This window comes from Uloborus diversus, chromosome 6, assembly GCF_026930045.1.
Source record: "Uloborus diversus isolate 005 chromosome 6, Udiv.v.3.1, whole genome shotgun sequence".
In the NCBI taxonomy this organism is placed as follows: domain Eukaryota; kingdom Metazoa; phylum Arthropoda; class Arachnida; order Araneae; family Uloboridae; genus Uloborus; species Uloborus diversus.
In genome coordinates, this window is record NC_072736.1 from 23,697,212 (window position 1) to 23,714,085 (window position 16,874).

Here is a 16,874-nt window from a genome sequence, read left to right on the forward strand (position 1 = left end):
GCCACAAAAAACTGGTCACACACAGACGTGACACTTATACACACACACATACACACACACATACACACACATACACACATACACACACATACACACACATACACACACACATACACACACACACATACACACAGACAGACAGACATTTTCCAAAAATAGTCGAAATGGACTCAGCACACCTCAAAACGTTCGAATCCATCAAAATTCGAAATTCGAAAATTTGCACGAATCCAATACTTTCTTCTATATATTAGATATAGAAGAAAGTAAAAAGTAACTTCAAAGATATTGTGAAAGCAAGTCTGCGGCGGGCCCGTGTCAAGACCCCTAGCACATACAGCCTTGAAATTTGGTGCAAAATGACTTCGTGCCCCGGGAGGCTTGAATCTGGAATTTTTTATTTTAAATTTCGAATTAATTTTTTTATGATTAATTTTTCAAACTAAAATTTCATGTAAATTGTCTATTAAAGGAATGAAAGATTTCCGAGAGCCCTTAACATTCTATGCCGTTCGAAAGATATTTTTTTTTTCTGTATCAAATGAAGCTTGATACAAATTTTTCAATTAATTAGAACAGCATACATAAGGGTTTCTATTTTAACGGGAAATCCTAGGTTCAACTCAATTCAAGCCCCTACAGACCACGAATTTGAAAACAACTTTTCAAAAGTACGAAACTGCTGTTTTACAGTGCTCAGGAGCCTCTTAACACCTACAGCTCTGCAAGTTAGTTTAAAAACCGGGAAAGAGGTGCTTTTTGTTCCAAACGGAACTCGTAAGACGTTTTCAATCTGATTCTTTCCAATTGACTATTTAAATCTTTGCGAATAAAATAAGGTTACGAAACATTCTTCATTGGTTAGTGAGCGATAACGAGTAGGGAGCGGAGCCCCCTAATGAAAGTAAATATTTGAACTGGTAATTGCGTTTCATTGCTTACGAAATTAATTTGCAACGTTTATACCCATTAGGAGCCTTATTCCTGGCCGATTTGGTGCTTTTTATTGACCCCCAAGCAGTTTCAGAAATTTTTCGCACTCAAAACCGCAGGTTTGTTCAGGGGATGGGCGCCCATATGCAAAGTTTTAAGGGGGGGGGGGGGCTCAGATATTTTCCCTATGGTTTAGCAGAATATTTTCCCCATGGAAACCAACTTCAGTAAATATTAGAGTTATTAAAGTTTGACATTTTTAATAACTTATTCATTAATGGCTGGAGAAGAAATGTTTTTTCATTTTTGCAAAGAAAAAAGTACTAAAAGCAAGGAAGTTCTAATTTCTAAGGGGTGGCTTGAGTCCCCTCCCCCTTGCCCCCTATATGGGAGCCCTGGGGTGAACCTTTCGTTAGCAGGACCCCCTCCCCACCCTAAAATGGTTTTCTGTATTCACCTCTGGCAACTTGCAGTAATTCAGGAAACGTTTTTACAGATATACTTGATTTTACAGAGAAATAGATGAAAAGTTGTGAAATCCAGAAACGTTACACGGAAATACTCAGTGACGTTTCGGAATTTTTTTACAGTGCACGGACAGATGCGAACTGGCTTTGTTAGTGTAGAATAACTACATACGGGGAAAGCTGAACTCAGGCCAGTGCTCAACTTAGACCATTGAGAGATAGATAAGCTATGCGCTGAAGCAGGAGTGAAGGCGATAAGTTTTACCTTAAATCATTGAGACATAAGCCGCGTTTACAACACACTTTTCGATCCCGTAAATCCCCGCCCCAGCTCCGCAAAAAACCGATTGAAAAATTCCCCGTTTCCATGTAAAAAGAGGTTTCCCATTGTACCAGAGAAAGCGGTTTTTACCCAGCATCCTTAGCCTACACCCAGCGAGTAGACGAAACTCCGCTTTCATACCAGAAGCAAGCAGGAGGAGAAAAATTCCACATAGACCCCGCAAGTAAGCGGAATGCGGTGAAAGGCAGGTTTTTTCCGGGGTCGAAAGTGGCCATGGAAACGGCCCTACTGATAAGGCAAGTGGGAGTGGTTGTTGAGGTAGGAATCTTCGCGTGGGAACGTGAGGGGAGACTACGAGACTGCGACCTTTCACGGAAGACGTTTCGCCAGAGCTACACTAATTCTCGTAAGGATTTGAATAGTCGTTGATTTTAATTTTTGCCTTCTGCTTTAAATGTTTTGGCACACTTTTTTTTTCCTGTCACCAGCAAACGCATAGTTTATGAATTGCGGGTGACAGAAAAAAAAAAGTGCCAAAACGTTTCTGGCGGAAGGTGAAAAATTAAAATCGACGACTATTCAAATCCCTGCGAGATGTAGTGCAGCTCTGGCGAAACGTCTTCCGTGGAAGGACGCAGTCACGTGGTCTCCCCTCACTTTCCCTCGCGAAGATTCCTGCGTCAACAACCACACTCACTTACCGTATCTATGTGTTAATGATCTATGGTGGGGGGGGGGCTCAGGGCCTAAAAGAATTAGAATCCCTGACATTAAACAGCAGGAAAGCAACTCACCACAGTACATTTCAATGGGACAGCAGGTGGTTTCGTGATATATAGGTACACATCCATCCAGTAAATTCTTCCTCTTCTTTTCCAACATGCAGTCGAATTTCTTGCAGCTGCTCTCGTCGACCCCATTCCAGTTCTCCGTGCAAGTACAAATCTGGCAAGGCTGGTCTTCGGGAAAGATCCGCTCGCCGAGTTTGTACGTTTTACCTGCATGTTCGCACACCTTTTCTGAAATTGGAAAAAGTGATACAACATTCAGGCTTGGAAAAATAATTAAAAGTTTAAAAAGTAGCAAAATTACGTTTTGTAGGGTAAGACCGGGGCACGTTTACGCAGATTTTTCTCAATGATTTTTTAAATTTTTATGTTTTAACTTAGGAAATTTTAAACATGGCGATTTTATAAAGCAGTTACTGGAGTCAAAATTGGTATATTCAGTTGTTGCTCAATTTATGTTTTTAACCGTTAAAAAAATAATTTTTCAGTCCAAATCGGTTGCGTTAATTTGCCCGGACACAGGACACGTTTATGTATATTTATTTTGACACCAAACTTGGTTTTGTTAGTGTTTTGAAAATAATGTCTTACCATCGTTAAAATAAAGCAAATTTATTACAGACGGAAGAGCGTATCAAGTAAAAGCTGAATGGGCATGAAGACAGCACTACATAGTTGTAACCTATAAGATACGAATTTGTAACTCAATTAAAAAATAAATGGTTGTTTTCAAAACTAAATAGCCTGAAAATACTGAAAAGGTTTGAGACAGTTTAGAGTGAAAAAAGCGTCAGGACACGTTTAGAAGGAAGACACCGTAAGAACGTGCGTAAAGGTGCTCCGCATCAACGCTTAAATTTGCCCCGTCGCCAAGTTTAAATTTATTCTAAACGTGAAAAAAAAAAAAAAAAAAAAAAAAAAAAAAAAAAAAAAAAAAATTGATAACATTTCAGTTCATACAAGTACAATTCTCAAAAAAAAAGGATTAAATTCTTGTAATTTTTACATATTTGTTCTTTTTTAACTAAGTATTATTTATTTACAATAATCATCAAAACGTTCAACACAAAACTTACTCAACTTGGTAGAAAACAGATTATTTTATTTCTGCATGCTAGACCGAAGCTTGACTTGTTCATAGATCAATGTTTGGGGAAAATCCATTGAAATATGATTATCAGAAAACTTCATTTCTGTTTGTGTTTTTAGCGATAATCTGGGATATTGCATACATAAAATCACTCATGTAACAGAAATAAGACATACAATTTCATGTTTTTAAAAATTATTTAGCACTTTCTTACCGGTTCTTGGAATCACTTCATCTGCCGCTGAAAAAAAAAAGAAAATTTGGAAAAATCAGTGCATTAATATTGAAAATACATTGCACATGACTAGTAGTACAGTTAATCTTTTAAAACGTGGAATAGGCTTTATTGCCTCATTAGATTCTGTTGATTTAGTAATGCAGCTCTACGCTCATACGCTCGCCATTAACTGGTTCTTTTCTATTAAAGGTACATTACTAGGTACTTTACGCCGGGGAAGGACAATGACGCAATTGGCGAAATTCCAGCTTGTAGTTAACCCCCTTGATTTATGAACTTGGCTCACCATGATGTATGTTATGAACCGTGTCTCCTCTGTGCGCTGTGGTGGTGTCGTAATACTGTTCCTCGTACTGTAATTGGTTTCGAAGGTTACAGGAGAAGACAGACTTCTCTGGCAATCTATTAACCTTTGGTCATTTAATGACTCTCAGGTTCGCAAGTGGCAGTAGAACTTCTCGAACTTGCACCAAGTGAAGGTCCCGCACTTGGATCCATCCCAGCTTAGAGTAAACCCCTTAATGTATGAATCTGGCGTACTATGAAATATGATAGGAACCGTACTTCGTTCGTGTGCTGTGGCGGTATTGCAGTATTGTTCCTAGCTGTGGCTCTATAACTGATTTCAAAGATAACAGGAGAAAGATAGCTCAGGCTATCTATTAATCTCTGGTCATTTGATGACTCTCAGGTTCGCAAGTGGCAGTAGAACTTCTCCAACTTACACCGAGTGAAGGTCCCGCACTTAGCGTCATCCCAGCTTAGAGTAAAACCTTTAATGTATGAATCTGGTGCACTATGAAGTATGATAGGAACCATACTTCGTCGGTGCGCTGTGGCGGTATTGCAGTATTGTTCCTGGTTGTGGCTCTCTAACTGATTTCAAAGGTAATAGGAGAAACGCGACTGCTCCAACTATCTGTTAATCTCCAGCGATTCGAATAAAACCCTCAATCTTAGCTTAAGTAGCGGCTCATCCGCCATCTTTGGGCTTAGCGCAACTTTCTGCCTATGTCTGCTATGATAAAGCACTAGATGGCGCTCATACTTTCGGGCCTTGACAGTTTATGACTTTTCTGTGTTAAACCGATGCCCCTATGATTTGCTCTGAGCATTCACCTATCAATGACAAGTTTCAAAGTTGGTTTATGTTTGATTGGACGTCACCCATTTTGACCGCAGGAGCACTGAATGGAACCCTTGCATCCACTAAACAATGGCAACGAATGGAAGTCAGGGAATCCCTATAGCGCCCTATTTGTTGCCATGAGTTTCAGCGTTTGTCACGGCCTATAAGCATAAGTGAAATTCAATGGAACCATAGATAAAAAAACGTGTTTTGCTTTTTTTTTAGGTTTCTTATTATTTCCATGCTAAAAAAAAAATCCACAATCAAGAAGTAAAACCCGCTTTTTAATTGTAATAGACGTGGAAAGAAACGGCGTTTAGCCCTAAGATGGCATACGCGTTGCTACATAAAATACGATCTAGGACTTTACATTTGAGGACCCTGAAGTTTACAGGTAGGATGCGAATAGAATTTTTCCAACTTGCACCAAGTGACCAAGTGTGACAACAGCGAGGCCAACACAATGTCTTATTTATGTTGGCTTAAACAGAGATAATCTGCTGGAAAACCTAATCGTGTATTGCGGCGATATGAAGACGAAGGAAGTCATGGGTGTGATCGTGATCTGATTTAGATTAGAATGATTAGTTGATGAAGAAAATCAAACGACTTACAGCATTTTGTCTCCGGACAACATTTATCTTTCTCATACACGTGGTAGCAGCTCGAGTTTAATCGTGGTCCAAACAGGCGTGGACATTCTATCGTAATGCAGCTGATCTCCGCAGCAGGGGGGTTGGCTGCTTCTCGGCAAGTGCAGATATCGCATGGATTGGAAGTTGGAATGTCTTCTCCTTTCTGATAGGTGCGGGAGTTGAAGTGGCACACTGGAAAGGAAATTTAAATGGATATGTGTTCAACTATTTTAAAAACAGTGTAAGCCCAAGAAAACCAAGCTAGAGCTTGGTCATTCTAACAATAAATTTTCAATTCTCATTTGTATGCTGATAATTGACAGGAAGTAAAGGAAGCTGTTGTACTCAAGGACGGTTTTACCTACGGACGTTAGCCCTCTCCTGTATTTCAAGAGGTTTCAACGCCATCAAACGAACAAGTAAGATTCTAGCACAATTTTTCGGTTTTAATAGGATCTAAGTAAAAAAAAAAAGAAGGTACAATTTTTTTTTTTTGGTGCATCGAAAATTGTATTATTTATTTTCATTGTAGGTATCATGTTTCCCAATGTTTTTAAGGTGTTGTTTTGATTTTTAATGTATTTCGTGAAACTTCGGTCCTGTCGATGTGCGCTTGCAAAATCAAAGTGGCGTATCTTTGTACCCAAGGACACATAACCATGTGTACCCCCCAATTTTAATTGTCCTTGGGTCACATTTGAATCTATGAAGTACCTCAAAATGGTGCATTGTCATCAACGTCCGAAATTAACTTTCAACATTGATGATGACTTTCAACAATGATGATGAATTTGCAGTAGAGCTTGAAGATATAGTGTTAAAGTTACCCCTACCTGTTGTAGGATCTACTGACCGTCAATCCCAGCTGTTTTCATTTGAAATCGACTTATCTGGGGTTTTGTTGGGTTCATCTAAATTGAGTTTTTTTGTAATGGGTTAATTTTGTCAAAGGTTCTCATTTTAATATGAATTGAAGTCAGTCACACATACACACACCCACACGCGCCTTTATACACATACCCACTCGTCAATGTGCACACACTTAGGTCTATGCACACACAAGCCTACACACGCACGCACGCCGACACACACACATGCCTACAGACACAACTATACACACGTAACTGCCCAGGAGGATAGGAGCCGTTTCTAGAAAAATCGTAGGGTATCCTGGTGCAACTAGTGATTGCAAACACATATTTTGAACTCAAACTGTCAGAATTCAATTTTTTTTCAAGTATAAGTTCTCAAAAACTTGCTGACACGCGTTTTGGAAGGGACTTATTTCCTTGGATGGTTTTTTGATTAAAAAATATTATGAACGCAAATTAATCTTTGCTACTCCTTTTATATCATTGTAGAAATGTAGTATTTTCATGTGTTAGAGTGTAAATGATGGTTAATCTCTCAAAATCGTTGAAATTCTCAGAAGAATTAAAAAAAAACAAAAGCAAATCTAAAAGTCGGGCTGATTTTTAACATAAATGTTGTGTGATTACTTTTTTGTTTGAGAATTTCAAAGGAATAAGAAAGGGCAACATGACATTTAACAACCAATCCCAAAGCAAATGGTGACGATAGCAACTTCAAAAGGTTTTTGTCACAGTGATATAAATAAGCAATCTTGATTGGTCTAAATCAGCGGCTCCCAACCAATGGGTCGCCTCCCATTAGCAGGCCGCGAACAGTGTTTTACTGGGATGTAGACACTGGTCGAGAATCTGAACCAATATAAACCTTGTGGCCTTAGTTTCCGTTTTTTGCGAAAATTCACCCAAAAGTTCTCCCTGTCTCATAGTTAATAAGGAACCTGAAGATTCATATTTTTTATATTTCTCAGGAACTTTGCCCTATAATAGAAGGTGAAATCTAATGAATCAGAACCTCCTTTAAAGAAAATTGCCAAAAAAACTAGATTCAGCTTCAATATAGTAATGCATTGAATGTTACGAATTATTTGAGACTAAAACTATCCAGTTTTACAATCCAGATATCAACTCCCTCGTAGAGGAAAAAACAGTGTTTTCCATGAAGCTTTACTTGGATGGCTTGCTTTTAAGTTTTCTTACAGCTATACCAGATAAGTAAACGCAATAAAGTTACTATCGGCTCAAGTCATGAAGAGAATTTCCCTCTTATCATTATCTAGCTTTCAATCATAAATTTGAGTATACAAACATGCATATTTTTCTTAATGGGAAAGTTTGGTTTGAAATGACTAGAACCGCACTTTTCTTCGTTTGTGGTGTCATTTTCTTGGAATTTTCGAAAACTACAGGAATGCTTAAATTGTCCTTTCTGACCCAGAAAGGTTATTTTCTCCTTTAAAGTGCGTAATGAAAAGTGCTTAGTATTTTTTAAAAAATTCTGTTATTTTATTCTTTTTAGTGTAAATGTATTTCAAAAATAGAATAATTTTACCGTCACGAAACTTCACCTTATTTTTTCATATAAATGTTCGGTACTTAAAGGGAAAAAAACTATGCACGTGTCTAAAACTTTAAGCAGTTGCACTAAAATTTAATCCTTGTTCCTTTCTAGGATTTATGCTTGCTAATTTCATCCTTGCTTCCGAGAAGTCTTGATTTAAAATTTTCATTATGATTGCTTTTAACATTACTGATGCAAGGGAACAAAATTTGTATTAATTGGTTTTATATTTAAACATTTAACGGGAAAATTGCATGAAATTTGCTATTTTCCATCCTAACCGAAATAATAATTTTCCTATTCCTATTCAAGAGTCACAACTGACTACAACTGTATTATGTCGAGGGATCTGCATACTAAGTGCCTTGCCTCCATTATTTTATATACCGATAGATGGCAGCACCATCACCGGATCGGACAGTTAATGAGAATTTAGAACTAGTCCAAGAGCTAATAGCTACCTGGTACTAGCACCCCCAGAGGTATCGTTTCACTTGGAGGACATTGAGACCACGAGCATATTTAACGTCGCCCAGTCCCCTTTAATGACGACGGTGGGTCTTCGACCAGCGGGGATCGAACCCGAGCCCCTCCGGCCCCGAGGCCAATGCCCTACCGATCAGGCTACCACGGCCCATATTAATTTTATTTCAGAATTTTAGTTTTTCAGAGTTAAGTTGCACCTTAAGATTAAGCAAATCATTTAGTGAAATCCAGAAATCTCTAAATGATCTAGTTGCTGAAATATAAGCAAAACCAGGCCTCAGATTACTCCGTGACAAAGAGGCCAAGTACACTGATCGGCAATGAAAATGCAACACCAAGAAGGAGTGTTCAGAAATTTGCGCAAATTTTAGAGTAGACGTACATTACTCAGTTATGTAAATGATGTGAAATGCGCAGCTCTCCGATGCACTTGAGGTAAGATATAAGGGAAGGAACTTGCAGATTGGGCAATATTCGTGTCCCTATTTCTGACTGGAGAAGTATCGAAGAAATTTTGTTTTTATATTGGAGGATACGTGTAACACAAGAGAATGCCAGGCCGACGTCAAAGAAGGCACATCCAGCAGATAGACGATTTTACGAGGCGTATGGTGATCGAACTGAGAAGGGGAGGTTGATCCGTACATCAAATCGCAGCTGATACCCACATGGATGCGAGCACGGTGCATCGACTGTGCCGAAGATGGTTGTAACAACGAAATGTGGCAAGATTGAGGGGTGCAGGGGCAGTCAAAGTGAAGTCCGAACGCGTGGATCGACGCATCCACCGGCAAGCTGTAGCAGACCCACAAGTCACTTGTTCCTCGATTCTGCAGCAGGTGCAAGATACCCTAAATATTCCCGTGTCAACCAGAACCATTTCCCGTCGTTTGGTCGCACGTGGTCTGCAGTCACGGCGTCCGCTAAGAAGACTGCCCTTGACCACACAACATAGACAGCAACGTCTAGTATGGTGCCGGACTAGAACGACGTGGATGACAGAATGGCAAAATGTCGTGTTCTCAAATGAATCCCGCTTCTGTTTATCCAGTGATAGTTGCCGCATGCGTGTGTGGCGTCGACGAGGAGACAGATCTAATCCGGCTGTAACTGTGGGATGTCCCACCGCACGACAACGTAGCATAATGGTTTGGAGCGCAATTGCGTACAATTCCATATCACCTCTAGTTCGTATTCTGGGCACTATGACGGCCCAACGATACTTGGATAATGTGCTGCGGCCGGTGGCAATCCCTTACCTTAAAGGGTTACCTAATGCAATTTTTCAACAGGATAACGCCCGACCACACAGTGCTCGCATCTGCCAACATGCTTTCCAAGGCACACAGATGCTTCCCTGGCCACCATACTCTCCTAACCTGTCACCAATCGAACATGTGTGGGATGTGATTGGACGCCGTTTGCAGACTCTGTCCCTGCCTCGTTCAAAAGCCGAACTGTGGCAAATGGTTTAAAGGGAATGGAGAGCCACCCCTCTGGAGACCATCCGCAACCTTATTGACTCTATGCCTAGACGTGTTTCTTCGTGTACCGCTGTCCGCGGTGGTCCTACATCCTACTGAGCCGATGCCGTTCTCGCTCTGTATTCTGCCTATCATTTTGAAATTAAGATCATTTATTATTCCTTGCTGTCTCAGTCTTTTTTCCAAATTTCATCACTTTCCGACCATTCCTTCTTGGTGTTGCATTTCCAATTTCGAGCAGTGTATAATAAAAGTGCTTAAAAAAAGAGGATCATGATGCTACCGTGTTATTTCTCATATATATATATATATATATATATATATTAGGGTGGTCCTTATTTTCGAAAGTTCATATTTTTTCAAAATTATTTGTAATTTTGTTCAGTTACACCAAAACATTAAAAATACAAAATTTCAGCTCAATCCGATAATATTAACACGTGCCGCATTGGCCTTGAAGTTTCATGCATCTGACTGTCTAACATGCTACGACGAGTCGGCGCCAAGTGCGTTCGAATTCGCTACAAGCGCGACTACAAGTCTCGACAAGTCAATTTTGTTTTTACATATTATTTGTTCAATGCTACATTCGTTTTAGTTTCGTACTTGAAGTGCATAAGAAAAGACGTGCTATATAAGTAATTGATAAAAGTGCTGAAATGTCCATTTTGCGGAACAATATTTATCTAGTTGGAGTGATGAAAAATCAAATCTGCGGTAGTAAATTACCATGTAAACGAGATGTTTTGAGTGTACTTTTTTATAACATGAGAGTGGTAAATTTAAATCTTAATGACAGCAGTGCTTTAGTTATTGATGAAGTGGTCGTTTTTTGGAAAAAAGCAAGAATCCCAGTTCAAAACCGTTCAAACTGTATTTCGAAATTAAAATCTTTGTACGATAATGTCAGAAATTTAGAAAAATCTAAAAATAGAGATACTGAACGGCAGAGAGAAAAAGAAAATGATTTTAAAGAAGCTTTAGACAACCTTTTCGATATTGCCACCTTAAATGCGTTAAATGAGATTAAAATCGCCGAAGATAGAGAATTTTTAATTAAGCAAAGGGAGAAAGGTAGAGTAGGTTGTATGTTGGGAGTAGATATCAAATTATTACGTAAGGAAAAGCGGAAAGAAGAACGCACAGCTGCAGAGTTGAAAAGAAAAGAAGATTTGTTGGAAAATTCTAGTTGTTCGATTGGACATTTTGAAATGGAAGATAAAGAACACGAAGATTCACAGAAAAAAGTGATAAATCAAGACAACAGTGAAGATGACATATATTTCATATCGGAATCTCAACAGGGTCCATCTTCAAACAAGAGAGGACGAAAGACGTTAATGACACCTCGCCTGGCCGCTGCCTTGGACAAATGTAAAGTGAGTGACAGGGATGCAATGCATATTATTTCTGCCGTCCTAGAAGCTCTTAATATAGATATCACCGAGTTTGTTCTCAATAGATCGTCTATCAAAAGAAATAGAGAGATTTTGCGGAAAATAAAATATTCATCAATAAAATCGGTAGGAAATGATGCAAATTTTATTGAAGTGCATTGGGATTCCAAATTATTGCCTGATATCACAAAAAATGAGAAAATTGATCGGCTTCCTGTGATCGCGGTTGGTTTAGATTTTGAACAATTATTAGGAGTACCTGGAATTGCATCATCAGGAGGATCGGAAGTTTGCTCTGCTGTGTTCCATATCACTGATGAATGGAATTTAACCGAAAAAATTCAAGCCTTTTGTTTTGATACTACAGCATCAAACACTGGACGTATAAAAGGAGCTGCAGTTCTGCTTCAACAAAGGTTAGGGCGAGATATTTTGTGGCTTCCATGCCGACACCATATATTTGAGGTCGTTTTGGCTGGTGTATTCACGAGGACAAAAGCAATTGTAACATCCGGCCCTGAAATTGCTCAATTCAAAGCACTTAAAGAAAACTGGAAGAATATTGATAAAATGAAATTTTTAGATTATACCAACGATGAAGCCGTTTATAATGCACTGAAAGATGTAGCGCCCGAAATTATTTATTTTGTGAAACAGAAACTTGCAGAAGAGCAACCACGTGATGACTACAAAGAGTTTTTGCAATTGACGCTCATTTTTTTGGGAGATAAAACAAATGTGAGTTTTAGGGCCCCCGGTGCATATCATTTAGCGAGATGGATGTCTAAAGCGATTTATTGTTTAAAACTTTTTTTATTTCGCGATCAAATGAAAATGAGAAAGGATAATTCCAAACTGAATGCAGAAATTTGCGTTTTCGTTGTATACTGTTATGTAGAGGCCTGGTTTTCAGCAACGAATACTACAGGAGCTCCCCTAAATGATATATATTTTTTGAGAAAATTGGTTAAATTTAAAAATATTAATGAAAACATTGCAACCATTGCAATAACAAAATTTTTAAACCATTTATGGTATCTAAGTGAAGAGTGTGCTGCCATGGCAATATTTGACGATAGAATTGAGAGAGTTGAAAAAATTAGAATGGCTCAAAAAATTATGGAATGTGCAAGTAAAAACATAGAAACTGTGAATGAAAAAGAAGAAGAAAATGAAGAGACAGAAGTCATTGAGAAAAAACTATCGTTGCAAATCCGAGATGTCCAAAATTTTGTTCAAAAAGATCTACCAACTGAATTATTGTCCGCCAATTCACTTCAGTTATTTAAACGATTCGGTATTTGTGTTGAATTTCTTCAGGACGATCCGCTGAATTGGGAAAACAGAGAGGATTATCGCACAGGAAAAAATATCATTTCAACCTTAAAATGTACAAATGATATTGCAGAAAGAGGAGTCAAGTTGATTGAGGATTACAATGAAAAAATGACGAAAAATGAACATCAAAAACAATTTTTGATACAGGTATGTATAAACAAATTTAATTTTTTGTTATTTTTTTCTTGAACGCATTATATAGGCTAGGTTTAGAAAACACATTCAATATTATTTTTTTTTTATTCAGGTTGTTCAGGAGTACCGGAGAGAGTTCCCAGTCGCCACAAAAGGAGGCTTACTTAAATCCAAAATATGTATCTGAAGTGGATGTATCATTTCAATAAATAAAAAATATAGTATTAGGATAAACTATATCTTTATTTTACGTTTTCATTTTAATTAGTATGTTTTTATACTAAAATTTAAAAAAAATGCGTAATTTTATGTTTACAGTCGAGCGTACATTGTCGTTCTTATAGGTAATAACTGCCTTACATTGAATCTCACAACTTCAGCGTCGATGCGGCACGTGTTAATATTAACCGATTGAGCTGAAATTTGTTATATTTTCATGTCTTATATAAAGGTACATTCTGGCAAATAATTTCTAAAAAATTCGAAAAAAATTTTTTTTCCTTATAAATAAGGACCACCCTAATATATATATATATATATATATATATATATATATATATATATATATATATAAAACGAATATATGTATTTCCATTACAGCCCCGCAAAGATAACTCATAAAAGCTATCTTTTCCCCTCCATACAATTATTCTTAATATCCAGGCAAGTTTTGATTTTCAACCAGATTGGATTCTGAGTGCCCCAAGAGAACATGTCCCAAGGTCCGGTTTTGCAGTATTTTTACCTACATATTTCTATATAACTTACGTGGAAACTCGATGAAGGTAAATTACTTATTTTTTGGGCACCTTTTAGTCCCTGGCAACACTGATTAGTCCACGCACAACAGGTAGGTAACCTTACTTTAACGTTTCCTTTACAGCTTTTATTCTTCGTTTATGACAACAATTTTTGAAAACTCGATGAGGGTGAATTACTCATTTTTGGGCACTTTTTAGCCTCTGGCAACCCCGCTTAGTAGGCAACCTTACTTTAGCGTTTTACTTAGAGCTTTTACTCTTCATTTATGACAACAATTTCCAGAAACTCGATGAGGGGTAAATTATCTCCCTCATTGAAAACCTTTTATCCCCTGACAACCCTGATTAGGGAGCTGAAAAAGGTAGGCAACCTTATAGTTTAATGTTTTTTTTTTCATCTTTTACTCCTTATTTATGACAACGATTTTCGGAAACTCGATGGGGGTAAATTATTTATTTTTAGGCATCTTTCAACTCCTGGCAATCCTGATTAGTTCACGTGAAAGAGTTAGAAATTCTTACTTTCACGTTTTATAATACAACTTTTGCTCATCATCGATGGTAGCAATTTTAGGAAACTCGATGAGGGTAGGTCAAGCCTAGTGGGATCTTAGACTATATGTTACTCGGGCCATAGTGACAAATTGATTGACACTTATTCATAGAAATTGGATAAATAGTTTAGGTGCTACGGGGGAAAATACGTCAATACAAACATTCTGCATCGACTGCTAAAATCATTACCTTTTCTTTTGGATTCGCCATAGTCGGTTAAAAGATATTCAACAATATGGAGATTTTTGCAACACTAAAACATATGTTTGCAATTTGTTTTGCTGTTTGTGATTTTTTAATTTTTACTTCCTTTTACAAAAAAGGAAGTATTGTATTCGCGAAAACATTTTCACTCAAAAATCGACCTTAATTTCCATTTTTCTCACCCTCGAATGAATGTTGAGGGTTTTTTTTCGACCCGACCACATGTTGATATATGCCTAGGAGCCTACAGACACCCGAAATATCCATTTTGACGACCCCCGAGTTAATTACAACGAATTTTCTCGAGACGTCCGCATGTACGTATGTATGTGCGTATGTGTGTATGTATCTCGCATAACTCAAAAATGGTATGTCGTAGAAAGTTGAAATTTGGTACGTAGACCCCTAGAGGGGCCTAGTTGTGCACCTTCCCTTTTGGTTGCCTTCGGATGTTCCTAAGGGGGTCTTTTGCCCCTTTTTGGGGGTAAATCATTGTTAATTTCGATGCAAACTCAAGTGGTGTTATAATTTGTCAGACACTTGGCAATATATCGCCAGTCTTTTGGTCGCCAAGTTTTGTAGCCAAGTTGGCGACAAATTTGGCGTTTTTTTTTTTTATTATTATTTTTTTTATTTTAAATTTGGTTTCAATTTGGCCACTGTTGGAGATATTTATAGAGTAAACAATTGAATCATATTAAATTGCCAATAATGGCGAAATGGAATTAAATTGGAGTAAAAGAAAGTCATGTGATGCACACGTCAGCTTGTTTAATAATATTTTTAGGCACATATTTCGAAATTTTGCATTATACTTATTGCATGCCTTCTGTCCTTCAGAAGAGATAGATACTTGTATAAAACAATTATGCAACTTTTTGTTAAGACATCATGAGATACGAGTTTGTCAAAAATAATATGCTTCATTGCTAAAACAAGTAAAACAATCGAGGAATAGAGCTTGAACCATAACCTTCACTATTGACTCACAGTGAATCGGATTTGCTTTTTCAATTTACCAGTGCATTAAACAATGGAAACAGTGTTATTTTACTGTCAAATATGATTGACGTTCTTAGCGGAGAGAAATTCAAATTATTCGACCGAATCATTCTTCAGCGTATTCCAATCAGGGTTGCCAGGTGAAAATCTAGAACAGCCGAACAGCTTTGGGAGATACAGTCGACTCCCCGCTACAACGCGATTCGACTTACGTGAAATGGCTATGACGCGAGTTTTTCTCGAGTAACGAATTTTAAAGCTAACGCGAATTCCTCGCCCACAACACGCATTTTTACTTCCTTTTACAAAAAAGGAAGTATTATATTCGCGAAAAAAATTTCATTCAAAAATTGGGCTTAACTTCTATTTTTCTCACCCCCGAATGAACGTTGAGTTTTTTTTTCGACCCGACAACACGTGGATATATGCCTAGGAACATACAGACACCCGAAATATCCACTTTGACAACCCCCGAGTTGATTACAACGAATTTTCTCGTGACGTCCGTATGTACGTATGTATGTGCGTATGTATCTCGCATAACTCAAAAAGGTATGTCCTAGAAAGTTGAAATTTGGTACGTAGACTCCTAGTGGAACCTAGTTGTGCACCTTCCCTTTTGGCTGCATTCAGATGTTTTTAAGGGGGGTCTTTTGCCCCTTTTTGGGGGGAAATCATTGTTAATTTCGATGTAAACTCAAGTGGTGTTATAATTTGTCGGACACTTGGCGATGTATCACCAGTCTCTTGGTCGCCAAGTTTTATCTTGGACGATTGGCTCCCGGGCCCATCGGTCCTCCCGCCTATGCGCTCTTGTGTCCTCAAGCTTAAATACCTTTTTTTAAAATTTATTTATATCTATGTTTTTTAACTATTTTATTTTTTATTTTTTGGTACGAATTTCCTTATTTTGCAAAATGTTAAAAGAAAAAGTATCTTATTTTACATTTTTTGGTGAAACTTCCTTCTTTATTTCTTTGCACTCACAATCCTATGCAACTTCGCTTTTTTTTTTCTTTTCTTTAAATTCGTCGTAAACGTGTGTACCATCGTGTTTTTTTTTTAATTATTTTTTATTTTTTTATTATCTTTTTTCTGCACTTTTTTTTTTTAAGCCCTTTGAAGGCCAAGGTTGGCGCGCTCTTGAAGACCCAGTTCGCTCCAGCATATTGTAATTAATTACGTGAAATGTACTAAAACTAATGCTTTTGAATTTTTCTACCCAAGTGTGATCCAAAATAGCCAAAATGACTAATATTTGCCAAACCTGACAACCCTGATTCCAATGAGAAAAATACAGCGCTGTATCGAATAACATAAATAACTCGAAGCAATGGAGTTCACGATCTGTTACTCATCCATAAGACGACATAACTTACAAATGGAAAGTAGAATTAAGTGAGTTTCAAGGTGTATTATGTAATATTCAAAATCATACAGACAATGAATCAGTTTAATTTACAGTTACTTCAACTATTAATTTTCGAAGCCAGGGGTGATGTAAAATTAATGTCAAGCA

The 16,874-nt window shown here is 37.6% G+C and overlaps 1 protein-coding gene across 1 annotated transcript in view; it reads right to left on the reverse strand.

Moving 5' to 3' along the window:
* LOC129225091 (kielin/chordin-like protein) overlaps positions 1-16,874 on the reverse strand; it is a 268,146-nt gene that overhangs the window by 199,012 nt on the left and 52,260 nt on the right. Inside the window, exons 5-7 of the mRNA XM_054859646.1 lie at positions 5,543-5,755; positions 3,776-3,802; positions 2,478-2,702 (exon numbers count right to left, since the gene is read on the reverse strand). Coding sequence (XP_054715621.1) covers positions 2,478-2,702; positions 3,776-3,802; positions 5,543-5,755 — 465 coding nt within the window. The remainder of the gene's footprint in view (positions 1-2,477; positions 2,703-3,775; positions 3,803-5,542; positions 5,756-16,874) is intronic.